Below are 23,714 nucleotides of genomic sequence, written 5' to 3'. Positions count from 1 at the left end.
CAATACCACCAAATAGTAACAGAGTTTATGTAAACTTCTGACTCAATGTAAATTGGATTATAGTTAATACAATTTGAAATAAAAGTCTCTCAAAATGATTATTAAAATGAAAATGATTTTTAAATAACTTCTTATAGAAACTAGACAGCACAACAGACTGTGCTAACATGAAATGTGTGTCGTTGTGAAGAACATAGATTAAAATATCATTAGCTTAAGTGAATGTCAACTTTTGTCCTCAATTGTATTATCTTGTGTTTTCTTTTAACTGGCCACCGTATAGAAAGAAAATTTCATCCTAATCTTTCCAGACACACACAGTCTCTAAACATTTTAGTACAAACTATGCTGTTGTACATATGTGTGGTGAAAAAAAAAAAGTGGAAAATCTTATCAAGTACTAAACACATTGCTGTCATTGATATTTTAATACTGATGGTAAAAATACATAATATACATGTGCATTGATGTAAACACATATTTAGAAATAATAAATCACAATGAATAATACTGTAATGTGTAATGGGTAAAACAACATTAAACACACATTCACACCATTCTGTATCTTACATGAAGTGCACTCCTTCACTAGAAGGTGTTCATTCCTTCGATGTCAAATTGTCATTTCTTCCTTTTCCTATGACTTAATCTGACAGTAGTGTGGGGGCCACACCTTTGTTCCACTAATAGCCAATCTACTGCATTAAGTAATTACCCTTGGGTATATTCCTAAGTGTATAAAGCAAAGATAAGTAAGATGATAACTAAGATAATTCTGGTATTGCTTCATTATTGGGGAAAATGTTTTCATTCTAAAATTCCAAACAAATGGCAACCAAACCATTTCAAATAGAACTGTTCTAACCACCCTAAGATAAAGTAAGCAGTCATAAGAAGGCCAGAATCAGATAAAATGTAGCCCCCACTAAAAAAAAAAAAAAAAAAAATTATGATTTACTTAGCCATCATAATAAATCCTTCAACTGACCTTATTAAATTCTTAAGTCCAAATGAAACCTACTTTGTTAAAGACAACACATCTGGACAAATTTTAAAATACTTCATAAATTGTCTTTAAAATGATTCAATTTGTTTATGGATTAGCAAACAAAAGGAATGGCACATACAGCTTGGCGGTCTTGCATAAGGCTGGTGAGGGGTTCCCTAGAACCTTTTAAAGTTCATCCGTCACAATTTAACACATTAGGAATTCACTAATGCTAAGAGTGAAACGATGTGTTATCATATTACTGCATATGATAAACTGGCTCATCTTCAAAACTACTTCACATTACTTAAATACTTGTATTAATAATGACTTCAAAATTAAGGGATAAACTAGTACAAACGGTAAAATTAACAAGTGTTACTATTTTAACCTTTCTAAAGACATGATGATGATGATGCTATAAAATTAAAAGTCTATATTAGATGTATTTCTATACATACTCATTCATGGACCTCTACTGCACCCTTAAGTGAATATCATTTTGTGAAAGGGAAGGAAAGTTAACACTGGTTTTAAGTTTGTAACAAATAATTCCCTGACTGAAGTGTTTTCAAGCAGTCATGTTCCTACATACTATACCACAGAAAAGTGCACTTTATAGTATGTATCATCTATAAAGAATCACCACCATAGCCAGGATAACCACTTCATAAAGTTTTTTAGGAGTGTTTACATAGAAATTTATACAGATACATATTAAAATGAATGCCATAAATATAATAATTTAGATTTAGCTGTTTAATGGATTACATAGATCACTAAATTTTAATCTTTATAGATGATCCCATGGTATGTAAGTGCAGACTTATTTCCTTCATACAGAGACAAAAACAAACATTCTATGCTAACACTGGATGGCCTAATTAGAAAAGAAATACTGAATGGTATTTACTTGAGGCATTATGTATCCATAAATAAAATCATAAATGTACCTACAGTGCGTTTCACTTTTTATCTAAAAGTTTTTACTAAAATATTGATAAAATACTGATTTAGTAAACTTCACTGACAATAAAAATGTGTAGAAATGTCACCTGACTGCAGATGGAACAATTCAAAGAAAGTCGTCCGTAACAGTAACAAACAACTGCAGGATTTAGTTCAGTAAAACCTTTCAGCTGAATCTGGTTAGAATTTTCTGATTTGTTATATAGCTAGTTTACAGACTGCTGTAATTTTGGATTAGGCACACCTGTGATTCATACACAGTAAAACACACTTTACCACTGTCTTCAAGAGTCAACCAAGGGCTCTTCAAGCCTTCATCTTTCACAGAGCAATAGGAGAGAGGAGAGCATTACTTATTCTCTATAGCGTCATTAAGCACATCATTCTCTATTGATTTCCCTAGTTCCTCCTCTGTTTTGCACTCCATCATTTGCTCTTCCATGCCACACGTCTTCACCACTTCACCCTTTTCCAGAGTATCCGACTCAGCAGGGTCCTCTTCCGTCAACTGTGTTTTCTCTTCCCTCCCCAATTCCTCCTCTTCATCATATTCTTCACCAACCTTGACCACCCTTATATCACTCATGTCAAATCCAGAAAAATCTTCTTCACCATCTTTTTCTCCTTCTAGTTCTTCATCATCATCTATCTCCTCCTCAGCTTCACTCTCCCCCTCATCTGAGTCAAGCTGTGAGGGAGGTGTAGATGAAGTATTATTTGGATCTGGGTGGTCATAAACCTCCTTCTTGCAGTAGGAGTAGCGATGGTTCATGTGTTGGGAGTAAGAACCGGAGTGCGAGAAGCGTTTACCACATTTATCACACTGGTATGGTTTCTCTCCAGAGTGTAGACGTGAATGTTCAATAAGGTGGTGCTTGTGTTTAAATGCCTTTTTACAGACTCCACACTCATGAGGACGTTTACCTGTATGGTGACAGTGAAAACGGTAATTTGATATATGTTCCACAAAATACTGTATGGATATCTTCTACATTGTTTATTAATAATGGTTCTGTGTGATATGTATGATTTTTTGAGTGTATATAGACCAGCTTTCTGTTCATTAACAATTGTCTGAGAAGAAATTTTAAACTTATAAGTAATCAATTCATGCTAACCAAAACTTGGTTTCTGTTATACTAGACTCAATAAGTTTAGAATCATTAAAACATGTCTTTGTGTATTCCTATATATTCTATATATTTTAAAATATAGTTTAAATAATAGTTAAGACATACACTGTATGGCCACCCTTCCTAGAGCAAAGAATTGTGTTGTCTTAAGGGCGAGGGGCAATCGTTCTCCTATATGACTCCCTATCTGTATGGTCACAGTTTGACAGTGTCCAAATCTTGTACCTGTATGTTCATATTTGTGACGTAGTAAAGAGCTGCTCTTCTGGAAAATTTTGTCACATAGGTCACATGCATACTGGCCACCATGCATCTTTCTCCGTTTCTTGATGGGGGAAAGGTTGCAGTCATTCAGCCCATCCCACCCGGACATGGATTCATCTCCAGCATCAGTCTTCTCCTTCTGAAAAAAATGGGAAGGCTGGGCAGAAAGTTCAGGATAAGCTATGAACTTCTATGGCTATGTGAAAGGGCACAATATTGTATAATTAAGTCAGCCAACAAGACTTTGGACATTACTTGGTAAGTCACGGTTTCTTACCTCACAGCCATTAAGTACTATTCCCTGTGTGTCTGTGGATAATGGTGTGGTGATGGTGCTACACTTATTGCTGGAGGAAATGGTGGTATTAGCCTTGCCACTGGTGGAAGGAGAAGTGTATGTATAGGACAGCTGTGGGATAAGGATGGTGCGATGTTTGGTGGAGATGGCCGCTCTGAGACAGGGAATTCCTCCAGGCTCTGCTATGGCAACCAGAGTTGGCAAAGGTGTGGCTATGATCTTTATCGGACTTGTATTGGACTGTGTCACATAAATGGTGTTGCCGTCCAATGTGTCCTTCTTGAAACTTGTGAGATTGAGCGGTTCGTCTTGAGTGGGGACAGATGGCTTGGTGTCAGACACTGCAATGTCGACAGTGGTATTACCATTACAAGAGGTTTTTGGGAGGGAGAGATCCAAAGGTTCGGCCTGCCCTTTCTCTTCCAGATCCTCTGTCTTTATGATGCCAATACCATTTGTAGAAAAGTTTAGAGGAGGAGAGTCAATGTTCTGGCCAACTGAGTCCTCTTTGTGAAGTTCAGTTGGAGTGTCCAAGATTTGGGTCTGGGTATCCTTACTGGGCTCTGCTTGAGAATCTACAATAATCTGGGGAAAAAAATGAAAGCTATGTAAGGTATTAATTAAATCAGTGACTGAGGTTTTGTGTACGTATACTAATATTGGATACGGGATATCTGATTTATTTATTTTTTTTGTCATAGTTAGCATCAAGAAGGTGTCCTGTGTTCTGTGATTACCTGTTGCCCATTTTGAGGATTTTCAGGGCTGTGTAGTATGTTCTTTAAGCGCATTCTTTCAAACCACCTACTGACCACGTCCCTAGGTAAACTAACAAGTTCTGCAACTCGAGACACCTGCTCTTCACTGGGGTGTGAATCTTTGCTGTATGCCTCAAGGAGGGGCAGTAGACTCTTCACTGGTGGCTGATCTAAACTCCCAAAGTCTTTTTCCCCCATCAGAGAAGAAAGAGACCTGTCAGATCCTTGTTCAATGCTGTTGAGACAATTCAGGGTATCAGTGCTGCTGGGGCTGTTGTCACAAAAAAGACATGTAGCATAGTTATGGAAGCCATCACCACAAACAATACTTCTGTGAGCTGTTGTTGAATGTTTCTTTGCAGCCATTTCCTCTTTCCTTTCTCTCTGCTTCTCTATCTGTGAAGCTTCTTCACAATCGGTTTTAATCTCAGACTCAGTTTCAGTTTTGAACTGAATTCCCTGTTGCAAAGCAGACCTCAGGTCTTCAGGCTGGCAGTTGTCCCTAGAGGTACTGGTCTCTTCTGCAACATGGTTCAGCTCAGTGAGTGAATTTTGTTCTGCTGACATGATGGTATATTCTGGGGTTGATTTCAGATCTGTTGTTTCTATAGTTGGAGTTACTTGTAGGTTTGCAGGTGCTAACTGTCTTACAACCAGGCCCTGAGGCCCATTCACTGTCCTTAGAAACAAAAATGCTGGTTGTGAATGCTTTGTCTGGCCTGGGATCAACTTTGTGACCTTTATAATTGAGGCTGCTTTATTTGTAGCAACTGACTGTGTGGATTTAAGTATACTTAGTTGTGGAGGAACTGGTCTAGAGGTAGGTGGTTTTTGAGTTGCAATGACATTAGGCTGTGTTGCGTTAGTTTCTGCCAATTTTGGATGTTGCATTGCATTTAACTTTCCCACATCTGCTGGTCCCATATTTGGCTCTAGCACTTTTACTTGGGCCACAGTTTGATATGGTAATACTGTCTGTGCTGTGTTCAAATCTGATGTGCTTACTTGTGGGTCTACACTATAGTTTATGATAATTTTCGAATTTCCATCCTGATCCAGCACAGGGAGAGAAAATGCAGAAATCACCTGCAAGTGTGGAGAGGGAGACGGCACAAGCATTGTTTGTGCTTGTGGCTGCCCTGGATTAACAACCTTACAACTAGCTCCATTAGCATTTGAGCTAGTCACAGCATGCCACCTCATGTTCCCATCCACTGACACTTTCAGCATGTTCTGTAAGTCTCGTAGGTTGATACTAATTGGCTGAACTAGACCCACAGTAGGTAGAACTAATGTCTGTACCACACCCTGAGAAGCAGCAGCCTGAACAGAAATTCCGCCCCCATTATTAGTAGTGCTGGTAGTGGTGATGGTGGTTGTTGAAACATCCGGAGAAGTTCTGATAGATTTAAGTTCATGCTCATCAGGCTCTTCTTTAATCTTCTTAGGAGGAAGCTGTTCCTCTGAAGGTTTGTTATTGTCAACTTTCTCCCGCAATAGGATATGTGTAGGTTGAGTCAGACCTAGAGCTGCTTTGACTCCAGGAGTGTGAGAGCCGTTAACAGCAGGGGGGATTGCTACACACTTCTTACTGCTGATATGAGAACTGTAGGAGCCAGAGTGAGAGAAGCGCTTCTTACAGTTAGAGCACTCGTATGGCTTCTCACCTAGACAGAGAAGGAGGAGGACACTATTATATTTGTTCATTCATTCTGCACTCATATGTACTTTGGTTTCACCTTTCATACAAAACAGTCAAATTTACAAATGGTATAGAAATGCCATGTAAATACAATACACATCCTGTTACAAAACTTTACGACAAAGGTCATTGGCTATAGAACACTTTCCGTATAATGGTACTTACAAAATAAACCAAATAACCCAACTGATACAATGAAGATTTTTTTGCCAACTAACCGCTGTGGATGCGCAGGTGTTCCTTTAGGTGATGTTTATATTTAAAGGCTTTAGTACACTCTGTACATTTGAACTTTCTATTTCCTCCCGAATGTGAAACCATCCTCTAAAAGAGAAAAAAAAAAAAAGGATTCAGAATTCCTGTATATCTTACTTTGTATTAAATGTATTTATTTATTTATTTATTTTTATGTTCTAATAAATCTATATAGACAGACGCCGGGTATATAATTTTGCTGATACTGGACATGCACACTACTGGAACAAAAAGGCATAGCCCATTCATGTTCCAGCATGACAATGTTCCGGTGCACAAAGAAAAATCATGTTTGTCAGGGTTGGAAATCAGGTTGGAAGAATTATTTTGGCCTGCACAGAGCCCTGACCTCAACCTGACTGAACCTGATTTTGTGATGAATTGAAATGGTGCCAATCCTCCTCACTGAACATCAGTGAAATAATAGAGGTATTGCTATAGAGGAATAAAATTTTCAATCATCTTGAAAGTGGTATTGCTTTGCAGTTGTGATTGATTAGTTATCCACATACCTTTGGCCATATAGTGCTGAGTTACATTGTAGAACATAGGCATTAGAAAGATCGATTAGTGTGGAAAAATATATACTAAAAATATTTCTTTGGTGTGGTTATGTGCACATCTAATGCCTCTTGGCTGGAAATTCACGACAAGTTTCCAGCACTTACATAGGGTTCAAGAGAAGTGAGATATACCTGCTCTCTTCCATTTTTGTGAGCATTCATGTGTCTGTCAAGCTGTGTGCGATAGGTGAAAGTGTAGCTGCAGAGGGAGCAACTGAAGTCATCTTTGTTTTTTTCATGACGTAGTTTGATGTGCTCCTTCAGTGATGTGTGACGCTTGTAACCTCGGGAACAATATGGACATGAGTGGAGCTGAGAGAACTCATCAGAAGTACCTGAGAGAATAATTCACATTACATAGAGACATTTGCTTCTTGATATTGATTCTTATCTGTGACATTAGAAAAAAAAAAAAGGTAATGTATGGATTATAGTACCATTCTCATCGTGGACTCCTCTATCTGGTGTGCTCTGTTCCTCCTCAGGAATGCTTGGACAAATGACCTCTGTCTTCCCCTGCCATGGGACCTGGCCGTCTTCATCCTCTTCATCCGTTATACACTCCTCTTTCGTTGAAACACACAAAATTAGAAGAGAAGCAAACTGAGAGAACAAAATGGTGTCATATGTGTTATTACTTACTGTAATTAAATACTATAAACTTTTTTTATAGTATGATTTTTCAAAGCAACCAAATCACATAAGCATCCATTCACTCTGCTCATTTCAATCAGATTGCTTACCTTTGATCCGTATTTCTTCTATCAAAGCATCTGGCCCCAGGTTGCCATCTATAAACATCTCAGACAATAATTAATAATTAATTTATACAGTAATTATATTTTATTGTCAATAACTCATTACTAGTGATTATTTTGTAAACAATTGTTTACTGACCATTCGGTTTATGTCCCTTGTGTAATTGCTGTGCTGCATTGAGCTTGAATACTGTTGGCTTTTCCTCTGTAGCATCAAGAATACTGTCTTCCTCCACAATGTGGAGTTTATCTTCATCATCAGAATCTGACACTGCTTCTGACACTTTTGTAAAAACTCTAACTGAAAGACAAATAGGGAAAAAAATTAATGGGATTTCTTTTTCAAGAATCAAGAAATTAATAATGACTTGCGCCCTACTTCCCATAAATACAAAAAGGCAACACAGATGAAGTATAGCATTGAACATTCTCTATTGCAGTAAAATTGTGAATCCCAATCACAGATATCCCATGCAATAAAAATCATCCTGTTTTCATGCTCAGAATACACTATATGGCCAGAAGTATGTGGACACCCCTTACTATGGACAAAGCCAAGCACTTGCTTGGATAAAGCCCTTCCAACCTTATAGTACTTTTAACAATGAACATTACAATTTATCCCGAAGTTGTATATTTCTGTAAAGCTGTTTTTGTGATAAAGCTAAGCAAATTCCTAAATATCCAAAAGATCCAAAATAAATTATGATATAAAATATAACAAACTCTTATAAGTGTAAGGTTAAAAAAAAAAAGCAACTGCTAAAACCCTGCCACGAAACTTGTGCACGTATGTACAACTAACAAAAACTTTACCACGAAGTCACATATCTTGGTGGCTGTGGGTGGGACTCTCCTCTCAGTCCATCGCTAAGTGGGGTTTCCCACAGCTTGTTAAGCATATCTTAGCAGTGCCTATTATCTGATAAACACAAGGGTCAAGTGGATTCACCTCACCATACTAAGCTTTACATTCAAGTCAGATGTAAACACACATACACAAGCCAGACTAGGTCTTTCTCTGTGTCCCAGAGACCTCTAATGCTTCTGTGTGAGTACTCTCTGATCATTTGTTGTCTTCTCAGTGTTTCATTCACATGCAACATGGGCCTGTGACCCCACTTTACGTACACAATTACCAGCTATACTGCAGAATATGCACTCCTACTGGCAATGTATATCTCTAAATTATGTGTTGCCTGCTTCTGCATTGAGTTTCAAAAACAGACACCTGAGGTACTTCTAAACAGTGCAGTTTACAAATCCTCTGTGTAAGAAGTCATAAAATCATTACCACTGGCAATGGACAGGAAAGAAAACAACACTCCACCATTTATGTTTATGTAGGTGAACAGTTGTGGTTCACACAATCCACACTTTCAAAACTCACAGACATGAACATGCTAGCAATAAATAGTCACAGGTGAGTAGGTTACCTACTAGCTCAACACACATCTCCACCACCTGCAGCTGATGGCACCATGCTCCTGTTGCCACATACAAAAATGCAAAAGCAAATATATGCCTCAAGGACATGTTGTATAACTGCTCCAATGGGAGATTTCCAGCAGGAATCCTTGCAAAAGGTGGCCCCTGAACATGACGCAAATGTCCACAGCATGGGAAATGCTTCCCCACCAAACTGTGAGCAGATTCAATACAATGCCTAGCTCATGCAGGATCGATCCACAAACATTTCCAGTATTAAAGCCTGAAACCCTAGCAAAGGTGTGTGCACTGCTGAGGTCCAGAGACTCCGTCTCCAGAGCAGATGACAATGTAGTCTTAAGAATAGCAAGGGCCATACTGTCCTAATCCATCTGAGAATGTGGCAGGGCATCCAGGTGATCACTAATTATAGGACGTCACATGCCTCTGACAGTGATGCCTACCTTCCTGTTGCACTGAACAACTTCTACACTTAGTTTGAGGTGCAGAACCACCAGGTGCTCTGTCTATCCATGACTGATGTGAGGAGAATAGGGAGTGTAGAGAGAAGTGAGAGAGAGAAAACTGTTAGGTATGCTTATAATTATGTGATGCTTAAAGACATTGTGCAAATTGCAATACAACCACCACAACCCTCCACCCGGCACTGACACACCTGGACAAAAAAAGACATGTACGTACGAATGCTGTTCATAGACTTCAGTTCAGCATTCAACATAATTGTACCTCAGCACCTGAATGAGAAGCTGAGCTGGCTGGGCCTCAACACTTCCTTATGCAAATGGATCTTGGATATCCTGACTGGGAGACCGAAGTCAGTCTGGATTGGCAACAGCATCTCCAACACCTCCACAATGAACACTGTAGCCCTCAAGTCTGTGTGCTTAGCCTACTGCTATCTATTTTGCTGACTCATAACTGTGTAGCAATGCACAGCTCGTACCACATCATCAAAGTTGCAGACGACACAGAATACAGAGAAGAAGTTTGTAGAGCCAAGAATCTTTCTGAACATTGACAAAACAAAAGAAAGGTTGTCAACTGCAGAAGAGCACAGAATGAGCATTCTCTGCTGAACATCGAATGATCCTCTGTGGAGATTGTCAAGAGCACTAAATTCCTTGGTGTACACCTGACGGAGAACCACACCTGGTAATTCAACACCAGCACCATCAGTGGCAAAGCCTTGCAGCATCTCTAATTTTTACAAAGGCTGAGAAAAGTTAATCTCCGACCACCCGTCCTGACCATGAGTTACAGAGTGGCCATTGAGAGCATCGGAAGCAGCTGCACCACTGTCTAGTTTGGGATTTTCACCGTCTCGAATAGCAAGACCCTACAGCAGATAGTGAGGACAGCCAAGAATATCATTTGAGTTTCTCTTCCTTCTATAACGGACTACATGCTGCCCCACACACACTCTTCACCCTCCTACCATCTGGGAAAAGGTGTAGGTTCCAAGGTGTGTTGTATTGTCTGTCTGCACTGTTTGCATTAAGTTGCAAACTATGCACTTTTTGTGCCTATGACAACTTTTAGTCCCGTGTTTAATCCTAACTCTGTGTTGTTTTATGTAGCACCATGGTCCTGGAAAAATGTTTTCTGTTTCGTGTCAGCTATATATGGTTGAAATGGCAATAAAATCTTATTGACTTGATATTTCATTCCTAGATTCAGTAGACAGATAAGGTGAGGACTAACTGCTGCTACATTATGCCTTTGCCCCAAGAATGCAACTGCAGAGCTGGGACTAGGGAAGAATTAGGGAGAAGAGCAAGTGAGAAAAGAGAGAGATGTGATGTTTTCTTTTACATCATGTGGATGGCTGGGTGCATTGCTTACCTGGGAATGAGTTGGCACCAGGATGCATTATAGGAAGCAAGCCAGTGGAGGCAGTGTAAGACTCTGAGCAACGTTCTGCTGGGAAACCTCGGGTCCTAGCATTCACATGGATGTTACTTTGACATGTAACACCTACCTGCAAATTGTTGCAGACCAAGTAACAGCAGTGGCCTCTTTCAGCAGGATAATGGACTCTGCCACAATGAATAAATTGTTCATGAATGTTTTGTGGAAGATGACATATTCCCAAGATGTTAATCCAGACAAACATTTGTGTGATGTGCTAGATAACAGAGCACACCTTCAGAGAAATCCATGCATCAATGGGTCAGAGCTGTTTTGCTGGCATGTGTGGGACCTACACTATATTAAGCAGTTTACGTCTTTGTATGTGCAATAATGCTGTTCATAAAAGGTCAATGAAGTCAGTCAGATTTTATACTTAAACTACCACAGATGTCAAATAAATGCATGATGATTTACTGGAAGATCACTAGAACCTTTCACTAGATTTTGGAATGCAGCTGTGGGGATTTGTCCATTCAGCCACATGGGCATGAGTCATGTCAGGTACTAAAATCATGCTGGGGAGTTCATTGATGTGGAGCTCAGTTCTGTGTAGGACAATCTATGTCTTCCACTCAAACCTTGACAAACTGTGTTTTTATGGTGCTTCCTTTGTGCACAGGGGCACAGTCATTGCAGAAAAGGTTTGGTTTACAAGTCCCAGTTACAACAGCTTTCTTTCTTTCTGTTGTTCTTGTCTTTCTGTTGGAACTGCTTTTCACAAATTTAATAATAAAAAATAATAATTAGCCTGGTATATTCAGATTCCCAGTAAATAAGCCGCATATTTCTCACAAAAAAATGTATTTTAAAAAATTGCTCTACAGAAATGATGTAATCGGCAAGGCTTTTTGGCATGATTAAATATGTAAATATGATTAAATATTGACTTCTTGAAGTCCTCTCTTGACTTGACTTGTACAGTGGCTATATTGTGGTGCTTAGTATTTGTGTTGTAATATATAAAATTTAATCTAATTTCATTATATATGTCACAGTGATGTTTATACAGTTATATTCTATACAAAATTAACTAGGAATAAAACCACTGTAGAAAAATCTACACCATTAATATGCAGCATCAATGACTTATGAATTATTTCAATGGCAAATTCAGAACATTCGTACTATTTATTTAAAATCAGACAATTTGAATGTTATTCTGTAGTTAATATTTGGGGCTGCAGCTATCGATTATTTTAGTAATTGAGTATTCTATTGATTATTCCATCGATTAATCAGATAAGTACTTTTTCTTTATTAAAGAGGAATATGAAACATGCAAGAGAGAAAACTGTGTTTTCTTTTTATAAAAATGGACATATTTATTGCTGAAATTGCAAACATTAATAACCATGAAAACTAAACCCATTTCCTTCATTCATTTTCCATATTACATTCTCTGGTGGAATGTCGAATTTGGCAATAACGTCTTCAAGCCACTCTGCAATATTTGCAGCTGTGTGTCTATCTTCAAGTGGCATCATGGGACTGTGTGTGTTTGAGTGTGTGTTTGAGTGTGTGAGAGTGTGTGAGAGAGAGAGTGTATGAGATAGTGTGTGTGAGAGAGAGAGTGTGTGAGTGTGTGAGAGAGAATGTGTGAGAAAATGTGTGAGAGAGTGAGTGAGTGTGAGAGTGTTAGAATGTGTGTGAGAGAGAATGTGTGAAAGAGTGTGAGAGTGAGGGTGAAGGTGAGAGAGTGAGAGTGTGTGAGAGAGAGAGTGTGTGAGAGAGAGAGTGTGTGTGTGAGAGAGAGAGTGTGTGTGTGAGAGAAAGAGTGTGTGTGTGAGAGAAAGAGTGTGTGTGTGAGAGAAAGAGTGTGTGTGTGAGAGAAAGAGTGTGTGTGTGAGAGAGAGAGTGTGTGTGAGAGAGAGAGAGTGTGTGTGAGAGAGAGTGTGTGTGTGAGAGAAAGAGTGTGTGTGAGAGAAAGAGTGTGTGTGTGAGAGAAAGAGTGTGTGTTTGAGAGAGAGAGTGTGTTTGAGAGAGAGAGAGTGTGTGTGAGAGAGAGAGTGTGTGTGTGAGAGAGAGAGTGTGTGTGTGAGAGAGAGAGAGAGTGTGTGTGTGAGAGAGAGTGAGGGTGAGAGAGAGGGAGAGTGTGTGTGAGAGAGTGTGTGTGTGAGAGAGAGAGTGTGAGAGAGAGAGTGTGAGAGAGAGAGAGTGTGTGTGAGAGAGAGTGGGTGTGAGAGAGAGAGAGCGTAAGAGAGTGAGAGTGAGTGTGAGAGAGAGACGGAGAGAGAAAGTATGAACATGAATGATGCGTAGGCTTTCACAAAACTTTAGCTAATTTGGGGACATCATAACTAGCCACCTTATTAATTTACGGTCTTAAATAGTCACTACATACAGACATAATCAAACATACATTTTTGCGGGCCTTCATTTCAACTAGCAATCATAAAGATTCAGGCTAAATGCAATTGCTAACGTTACTGTGTGTCGTCTCTGCTCAGTAGCCACCTACCAGTTTCTGACATCAGCTGGAAGAAAGTTTTCCCCACTCTTCAATGCACAATTCTTTCAGCTGTGTGATGTTTGATGCTTTTGGGTCTCAAATCACCTCACAGGACCTAAACAAATTTTTAAGTGAGGGTGTCCTTAATTTTTCCTCACAAGAAATTAGATTTTTTCTTTTAATTACATTTTACAGATCACTTAAATGAATTTTAAGTTTGATGGGTTATATTACTTGTATCTTCCAGTATTGTTAAAATGAAGATAAAATGCCCATATGTTTAACTATTTAAAAAACTCACAGGCTTTCATGGGGTGTCCTAATTTGTTTCACTTGAATGATCTCTCACCACTACTGTTTATACAACAGTATATGCCTACTTTGCCATGCCTACTTCGATCGAAAGGTGCAAACTATTTGTCATTACCTCAAGTAGTACAGCCAGCCACAGGGGGCAGAGCTTGCAACAGACACAGCCTTCCAATTAGTGTTGGTTTAGTTAAGCCTATAGTTTTTCTAAGGCAAAGGAGCAGATCTGGAGGTTTCTTGGGCATTGAGTCTTTTGGAGAACTGGGATGTGTGGATGCTGGCACCCTACATAGGTCAATTTCATATTTTTTCACATATCGATGCTATTGGTCAGTCCCCACGTGGGTCTGTTATTTTTACAAGTTATTAACCAATCTAAAGTCTTGAGAATAGCTTGAGCGTAAATCTCATAACTCCATTGGACACTTCAACTGTCCACCTCTTCTTCACTCCGTGGGAGAGCTTCGCAGCATATTTCTCCTTAATAAGAGTCGCAACGAATCAACATGTCTTCTGAGGTAAATGTCTTCAAAACACTGGGCTCAAAGAAAAAAAAATCTTGACCCCGCTAGTTCTGGTGCTTGTCTGAGGACAGGAATTTAGCGCAAGACAATCCACTGCAGCGCGGACTAAACCCTGTGTACTGCAGATAAGGTACGGCGTTTTTTTCATTTCCTGAAAAATAACGGTTTTGGAGATACGAGGATTCCGCCCGACAGCGACGATATGTTATCTATAATGACTTCAGAAATTTCACAGACACTCATACTTGTTGTTATATACAGTACTGTATATGTTATATATTGAGAACTTGAGAATTGAGAACTTAAAATGAAGCACTCTGACAAGAACATAAAGGGAAAAGACAACATTTGCTTCAAGTGAAAAAAGCACTTTTACCAAAATTTCTTGGAAATAATTTTTCTCTGTACAATTTGAGTGCCTTGGAACCAGGGGCGGTTCTAGACCTTTTTTTTTTAGGGTGTCTCCAGCCCCCTGTCTGTCATCTCAGCCACCCTAAAACTATAAGTATAATTTTTACTTTCATAAATAAACAATAAAAATTACGTTAAAATGCAGGACATGTCGTGGATGGGAAAGAAAATTATTTATCAGTTTGATCCAAGAGCGATTTTTTTTTACTTTGCTTTTACGCGCGTGCGTTGTAGTCTTTCAAAAGTGCGTTATTTGAACGGAGAAGCACAGGTACGCGCAGCGTGCACGTGCAGTCAGAGCTGGATGCGTTTATCTATAATGTTAATCGCCGCAAAGACGGCAACCAAAAGCAGTGAAATTTCACTATTCTTATTACCAGAGTTGTCATATAATATATAATATAAAACTCTTCTTGTTTTAAATTCTCACTGAGGGATAAGCCCCCTAAAGATGAAATCCTAAAACCGCCCCTTCTTGGAACCTTAATAAATTGATGAACACAAATATATAAGACGCGAGGATGATTGAGACGTGAGGCGTCATCCGCTTACTAGTGCTTCACACTCCAGTCCAGTTGGTGGCGGTGAATGCACCAAAAGTTGGTTTGCCATCCGCCATAAAAAGTCATTAGAAGCATTAGAGGCATCAGCTTGATAGATGGTTTACTACGCTGCGTCCAAAACCGCCGCCTAAGCACTACTTCGCCTAATTATTGGATGGAAGTAAAATACTTATACCCCAACTAAAAACTCTTCGGATCTACATGATTCACACAAATGACATATTTTGAATAAAAACGGCGAATTTAGCCGAAAAGCAACTAGTTTGCAGGTATGACACTAAATGTGTAAATTCTTGATATATTGTGTGTGAAAATCCTTAAAAATCTGCAGTTTCTAATATACTCAAATGAGTCGATCCGCTACCAACAACCATGCCATGTGAACAATAGGTGAAAACCTAGACATATATCTGCAAATTAAGCTGTCCAACCCCCAGAAAAGATGCAAGCAATAGTAACAGGTTAAATGAAGATGAGAATGAAGAAAAATGAGCTAGTGTTACTATGCAGTGCATAAACATCACATCAATCCATGTTGAAAAGAGTTGAGCAACACAACCGATGCTATGACGCATTAGCAATTTGCTTGCACTAACGCCCAATCAGCACCAGAATTACTAGAAAATATGTGTAAAAATGTTTCTAAAAAATTGTGAATTGGTTAATTAATAGTTAATTACTTCTACTTTAAAAGTAATTTATGAAAAAACAGTAACTGAAGTTAATTCTAAAAAAAAAATTTACATTTACAACATTTGGAAGGGGCCCTTATCCAGAGCGACGTACATTTAATCTCATTTTATACAACTGAGCAAATGAGGATTAAGGGCCGCTTGGTGGACCTGGGATTCGAACTCATAACCTTCCAATCAGTAGTCCAACAGCTTAACACCTCAAAGTTGAGTTTCTGTTTGTAATGCTTGATGAAAGAAATATAGAGCAATGAGTCAGAGCCAACAACGCAATCTCTCCAGATATTCTAGGGTCCTAGAATTATGTCATTATCTTTATAACCAACATTCTTTTTACCAGAGGCCAAAAATGGAATTTCCACCTTTATGGGGTGCCAAAAATTCAGCACTGAATTTCTTTGTCCACAGTGGTGGTTAAGTAGACATTTTAAAAGTTTGTAGTGTAAAAATGTAGTTTTTTTAATTTGTTGTTTTTACCTAGCCTACCTAGGCCAATATCTTCATAAAAAGTTCCCAGAAAAAGGTAGTTTATTTTTCCACACAAAGGTCTGCAAAGTAAATGGTCCTATCAAACCCACCTCTGCTCTTTGAGATGCTACCACACTTTAGAGATGGGCTGATCCACAATTTTTCAGTTCCAATCAGAGTCTGATCAAGCTATTTTTCTGACATAATTTAAATGCAATCCAAAGGAATTTATTTATCGCATTTCTGGAAAGCATCAGCAGAAGTCTACTGTTAAATTGGTTGTATTGTAAGATGCAACCGTATGTCCACACCTCAGCATGCTGGCTTTACACACATTACAAGTAGCAGTCTTACTTTTCAGAGTTTCCAGACTGCGATACCTCCAAACAAATTACATTTTGTTCCAACCTATTGGAACTAATATTATTTGCTCACTCAGTTACAGACTGAAGTTGCCATGGGTTTATGGTGAACATGGTGGACCTTCTTGTGATCTTGAGTTAACAGAAGTTATATTCTTGAGCTAACAAAAATATTCTCGAGATAACACCTTTGCACTTAGTTTTGCTTAACGCCAATATATGACAGTATGCCATATACATACTGATTTTATCAGTAATGCATACTGCTAAAGTAAAGATACTGACAAAATTCTTTTTTCATGACCATAGCAAATTCATTGAACTTCTCTCCATTGTACTGTGGTGATGGAAACAAAACAAGTTTGGCCACAGTACAGGCACAAACATTTGACAATGGGATTTAATGAATAAAACCCAGAAATTATTATTGAGCTTTTTTTGCCTGTGACACATAAGCATTGCAATGTGTCATATGAATAATAACGTTTGTGTCACTGAGGAGGATAAATGGACTTTGGAGCATAAGAAGACATAAATAATTGTTCATCTATTTATTAACACAAATAAGTCAATAGTTTTTGGAGCTTTTTGTATGCAGTTCTACTTTATTTACACAAATGGTTTGACAGAACAGTAAAATTTTTTACACCTTTACTTAGTCCCTTACTTAGTTCTTTCATTAACGCTTGCATTCTCTCCCTTCCTCATTTTTGGCTGAATACTTGTCACTGACATCATAAATTTCTCTAAAACGGGGATAAAACACAACCAATAAATATCTGTGTTGGTTTGATTAAACAAGAGTTAATTTATGCATGTTGGCGGATGTTGTCTGGTCCACCAGACATAACGCAGTGTTAACAAAGCTTGACCGACAAGCCCATGCAACCGAACAAAAATTGTATAAAAAAAAAAATAATAATAAAATAAATAAATAAATAATAATAATAATAATAAATAATAATAATAAAAAATTAATTAAATAAAATAAACAGTACAAAAGGAAGATGATGCTACTCCATGAGGCCACACGCTCCTCATATCATAATGTGAAATCACTGATCACCTGGAGTGATTTTCACCCTGGGTGAACACCAAACTACAACATTATTCTACTGTTTTACTGGAAATAATCGCTGAAAGGACAAAAATAATGCAGTATATAAAAAATCTGCACATGTCATCATCTCCCTGTTATCTATAAATATGCAGTCAATTAATCATCAAATTAATTCAAAGAGCAAATACATTCATTAGAGATCATTCATCAAATCATACACATTGTTGTAAAAAATAGGGTTCAGGACTTTTGTACCACCTGCAAAAACAGATATTACGTCATAAAAACCGTGATATTTTAGAGCGTTTCAACAGGAAACAGAACGAACGCGAGCTGATTCACCTATAAGGTGTTTCATCACCTGGTGTTAAACATCACTGCATCATCTAACGGTCCTGCACTCCAGCCCCACCTACATTACATAAACGCTTCACAGGAAACTGCTTCACCGCAAACCGCTGAATATCAGCAACCACCTTATGCGCTACTTTCGCTCTTCCCCTCGCCCTTCGGCCGTTTATCCGGAGCTCGCGCTGAACGCGCGTGCGCAAGCCAAATTAAACGGTCAGACAGATCGGACAGACCGAAGCCATAAAACTAAACACACACAAAAACAGTCTTTGTTGCAGCGCCGAAATCAGAACACCATCTGTTTTCTACCTGCACAAGTTGCCATTTGCTGCAGTGAGCGCGCGTCTCTGGCTCCTGATGACGGTTTAACGGAGACTCTGTTCCTTTTCACGTCTTTAGCTTCAGCTGCTGCAGAAACGACAGGCGCAGGTTTAGCCGTTAAACAATACATTAGCTTGCGCCGTTCTTTTTCCGCACATCGCTCAGGTAGACACGGTGATGGCTCCGGTAGCCTACACGGGGCGGGGCGGGGCGGGGCGGCGCGAGGCTCGCGCGTCACTCACACGCACGCACGCACGCACAGCACGCAGGAAAAGGTAGCTCGCGCTTCTATAACGGTACAGCGCGAGTCTGGTGTTACTTAAAGGAAGCGCCACAATAACTAACCTTTTTATTACAACCGAGTAAAGCCAAACATTTCACTTTTTAACCCGGAGAGAAACAGAAAAAGTGAACTAAGTTTACAGAACGAGAGTTTTATTATATTGTGTGTCACAGTTTAGCGTCAACATCACAATAACTAAGTGTTTACATTCAGACCCCCAAGTAAACAAACGTATTTACAGCTTATACAGTGAATAATGTACAACTTCAATCATCATTCGTGCACCACGGACTTAGTTACCGAGAACAAATTAAATAATATAAAAGCTATTTTTTTCCCCAGTTACTAAGTTTCCGTGTTTCGTTACTAAACAGAGCCCTGAGTGTGGAGCAGCTTCCTGCCTCAGGTGGAACAGATAACGGGTCACTTTATATCCGTCCGGACACTTAAACAACTCCGCACTTTTACACACATATAAAGTAGCCTGAGTAAGTTACGATGCTCAAAAAGTAAACAAACATTAGCAGTAATTTGAAACGGAACACGCCTTTAAACTTCGCCTGTCCGCATTGACACTCACCGTTATTTCTCCTCGGCTTCGTCTGCTTTCTGCGCTGGCACCTGGGGCCATCCGCCATTATCGTGTACCGCGGCCTTGTGCTGCTGCTGCTGCTGAGGAGGATCACCGCACTTCTACAAGCCCCGCCCTCCCTATCCGGAGCCATCGCTGCACCTGGTTTACGACACTCTGCTTTACGATAATACTCCTGAGGGAACCGTTAGTCGAGATCTTTTCACTCCCTGTTTATCACGAATTATATTTTTTCACAGATCAATAATGATAAAATCAACGCATCGTAGATTAAATAAAGTAACTGAAAAGCAGGTCACAGGTTAGTTAAAACCTGTATCTAAATCAGCGAGTCCTTACAACAGAAATCACCCCCCCCCACACACACACACACACATTGCTTAATTATCCATCTGTGTATGCTGTATATGAATTATTTTCATTAAAGGTACTGGTTAAGTGTTTCTTGAGCAATAAATACATGCTGTTGATGGCAGTGACTAATATTTATTCAGTGTTATAAATCTATGAAGTATCACATGACATGTATTTATTGTTCTTAGCCACACCTTTAGTTGACTTGCCCCAGGAACTGCCCCTTTTTGGTGTTGGATCACAGGCAGGCCATGATCACTACTGTCTTATCGCTTTGGGGCCGCTCTATAGCCAGTATAAGAAATGCAGATACTGTACTTCTGTATACTGTACTATACTTGCACGGAGAACTAAGAAGACAGAAGGTAAATGAAATGCTGGTGGGTCTGAGGAAACAGCAATCTGTTTTCACCCGGAGCCGAGAGGCCAGTGATGCTGCAGTGAAAGCCAGCTACCTAACTGCTAGTGAAATCGCATTAGCATCAAAACCTTTCAGGATTGCTGAGGGAGTTTGAGAAACGATTTCAGGTCTTTAGTGAACTCGAGACAGAATTCACGTTTTTTCGCTCACCATTCACATTCAGAGCTTCTGATGTGCCCGTTGACATGCGACTTGAAATAATTGGTTTGCAGTGTGATGTAAAATTGAAGGATAAATTTGCCTCTGTGGGCTTGGACACATTTTATCAGTATCTGCCACTTAAGATTTTAAGTGTGTGGAGTCAATTCATGTATTCAGAATTGCTTCACGGAATTGGAAATTGGATTTTAAACAATTTCTATATTTTGATGTTTGATTTATGTTAAAATGCAGGACAGTGTTTTTAAGTTCCACAAACCTGTGACTAAATGTTTTGTGCCATTGTACAATAACTGTGTTCAGTTTTTATGCATAATGCACTTAAATAAATGTTAAACTGGGTAAATTACACATACTACTTAGGTTGTTAATATATTTTTGTAAAAGTACAATTCATTTAATATAAAGATTTTTATAATTTACTTCTTCTTTGCACTAATACAAAGAAAAAAGTGGACTTATTGTTAGTTCTATGTAATTTTGCTATAATTTTACTGGTCTGGCCCCCTTGAGATCAGATTAAGCTGTATGCGGCCCCCAGACCAAAATGAGTTTGACACCCCTGCCTTAGATGTTGTAAAAGTCAATGCCAATCATTACTGTAAATGATTATCATCTAAATAAGGAGGAATATATAAGTTGTGCAGGTTGGGGATTCTATCACTGGATTCAACTGAAGTTTCATTGGGGTTATAAACAACCCACATGGAGTGGAGCAGGCTTTTTTTTTTCCCCTGGATACTGGAGTCAAGAAAAGCTTCCAATATTGCTTAGGTCCAGTGTCAAATAAAACCTAGCCACTCCTAAAAAAAATTGAGAAGTGGGATATGTGTTGCATTTACAATAGATACCCTATTGACCTTTCTAATGTCCACAAAAAATGGAGTGACTTCTTGGTCATTACTGTGGGACTTATTAAGCATTCAATTCCTTCCAAACCACATTTTCTGTGCCGATGTAACCGGTATAGGAGGCTACATTTGGTGGAGTTTTAATGTGGTTCTTTATGAGACCAATGTGACCAGGTAGAGGAGAAAACATATCAGAAATTTTCTATTACAACCTGGCACCCTGTGCTTTCTGGGATGGTGAGAGATGGTTTCCACAGGGGAGCGAATTGAGCCTCAATTTTTAGACTTACCTCTGTTCCCAGCTCCTCCCTGAGGTGTTGCGGAGAGTCATGGCTTCTGAGTATTGCTTTGTATAGGACAATATAACTAACAAAGTTAAGCCCCCATGCAGTCTACACTGATGGATCACAAGGTACAATCCAATTGTTTATAAGGGGACTTCAATAAATACAAAAATAGACACAATGGTGCTTTTTGATCATGACACACCACCCACAAACACTGCCGCAAATCCAAGGCCAATAAAAACAGGTAATAAGAAGTTAGAGAATTGCCTTTTAGGGGAAATATATAGCTCTCTCATTTCTGTTGGAAGCTGATGACTGTAATTTATCCATGTTTCAGACAAGTACAGCAGGTCATTCAAAATACATATATTTTAACCTTCTAACAATGAAGAATGAATGACAAAAAATGCAATGAGCAAATGTTTCACAATGTTCATTGTACACTTTTTTGAGCCCAGCAAATATGCCTCACTTTACTGTGTAAGCTACAGTATATGGTGTGACTGCTCAAAATATTAACACATTTATTTTCACTGTACATATCTATGCTTGTATTTGGAGCTTAGTGAGGAAGTATTTAGATCATGATAAAACCATATAATGTTTATGAACTTGGTATTGGTTCTGGTTCAGAGTTGCCACATTCAACACATTTTGCAAATCAGAAATGCATACCACTATTTACTGGTTTAAAAAAAAAAAAGAATAAAAATATGTACAACCATTTCTGTGTTTGAAACTTTTGGGCTGATTTCATGTCTTCGTGTGTGGTTTTTCCTCTGAAGTTGAAGTTGGGGCAGTGGTGGCTCAAGTGGTTAAGGCTCTGGGTTGCTGGTTGAAGGGCGGAGTTCAAGCCCCAGCACTGCCAAGCTGCCATTGTTGGGCCCATGAGCAAGGCCCTTAACCCTCCCTGCTCAAGGGGCACTGTATCATAGCTGACCCTGTGCTCTGACCCCAACTTCCTCAGTTGGGATATGTGAAAAAAAGAATTCCGCTGTAACGTATATGTGGCGATAATAAAGTCTTCCATTCCCCTAATTCAATATATAAATAGTTGGATATTTTCTGAAACCTAGCAATCTCATCTTCTGCAGGTAGTTTTCAGAGTCCACATTAAAGTTAAAAACCTCACGTACACTTGACATATTTGTACTGTCCTGTGGCACACCTCTGGCAAGCTCTTCAGAGCAAAGATTCCATAAGGTGTTTGGAAACATGTTATGGTCTGTTGATATTATTGCAGTCAAGCTTCACCCAAGCTACCACATCCTAAAGGTGCTTTATTGAATTTAGATCTAGTGATAGGCCATGGAAGTACAATAAATTTATTGACATGTTCTTGGAACTAATTTGAGATGACAGGGCATGGTACATTTTAAGATAAGAAATCATGGCTATAAAGGAATGCACATTCATTCATTCATCTTCTACCGCTTATCAGAACTACCTCGGGTAACGGGAAGCCTGTGCCTATCTCAGGCGTCATCGGGCATCAAGGCAGGATACACCCTGGACGGAGTGCCAACCCATCGCAGGGCACACACACACACACTCATTCACTCACGCAATCACACACTAGGGACAATTTTCCAGAGATGCCAATCAACCATGTCTTGCATCATGCATGTCTTTGGACCGGGGGAGGAAACCAGAGTACCCGGAGGAAACCCCCGAGGCACGGGGAGAACATGCAAACTCCACACACACAAGGTGGAGGCGGGAATCGAACCCCAACCCTGGAGGTGTGAGGTGAACATGCTAACCACTAAGCCACCTTCAAATGATTACCATACTGGTTTGCTGAAATGTATTGCATTTTATTTGATGGAACAATTCCTTCTTGAGGTAATGCATCACTAAAAGAATGATCATAATACACAAATTATCCTAACATTTCTACAAGACCCACTAAAAATAAAAAAAATTAACACCACACCAATGCAACGCTTTAGTTTATGAGATTGGAAACATTTATGATGGCGATAGCTATTTCAAAATCAGCATTTTTATCATGTTTCCTATACATCTACATAATACCCCTAATTGAAAATACACATTAAAAATAAACACAAACAGTGAATTAATATCATCAGTTACATTAAATTCAAAACCAATGAGTGAAGCAAAACCTCAAATAATCCTATATGAACTTTCCCCTATGCAATATTCTCAATAAGGTGTTTGAGCCATGTATGCACACTGGCACATT

General features: G+C 39.0%; 1 protein-coding gene across 5 annotated transcripts; it reads right to left on the bottom strand.

Annotated features, from left to right (window-relative positions):
• Window positions 1-413: 413 nt before the first annotated feature.
• Window positions 414-19,522, bottom strand: zeb1a (zinc finger E-box binding homeobox 1a). Of its 5 annotated transcripts, none has more exons than XM_060872171.1 (11): window positions 19,422-19,522; window positions 18,547-18,645; window positions 7,828-7,989; window positions 7,674-7,721; window positions 7,368-7,496; window positions 7,063-7,265; window positions 6,331-6,436; window positions 4,390-6,077; window positions 3,632-4,237; window positions 3,316-3,511; window positions 414-2,881 (listed from the first exon to the last, which is right to left on the bottom strand). In XM_060872171.1, the coding sequence occupies exons 1-11, from the start codon at window positions 19,477-19,479 to the stop codon at window positions 2,307-2,309; spliced, it is 3,870 nt and encodes a 1,289-aa protein (XP_060728154.1). In that variant the 5' UTR covers window positions 19,480-19,522; the 3' UTR covers window positions 414-2,306. The 5 variants fall into 5 exon arrangements, with proteins under 5 accessions (XP_060728154.1, XP_060728162.1, XP_060728170.1 ...); XM_060872179.1 differs by having other exon boundaries at window positions 3,316-3,493; XM_060872187.1 differs by having other exon boundaries at window positions 3,316-3,490.
• Window positions 19,523-23,714: the final 4,192 nt, after the last annotated feature.

Source organism: Tachysurus vachellii, chromosome 1 (genome assembly GCF_030014155.1).
Source record: "Tachysurus vachellii isolate PV-2020 chromosome 1, HZAU_Pvac_v1, whole genome shotgun sequence".
NCBI classification, from domain to species: Eukaryota; Metazoa; Chordata; class Actinopteri; order Siluriformes; family Bagridae; genus Tachysurus; species Tachysurus vachellii.
This window is presented reverse-complemented; position numbering and strand designations above follow the sequence as displayed.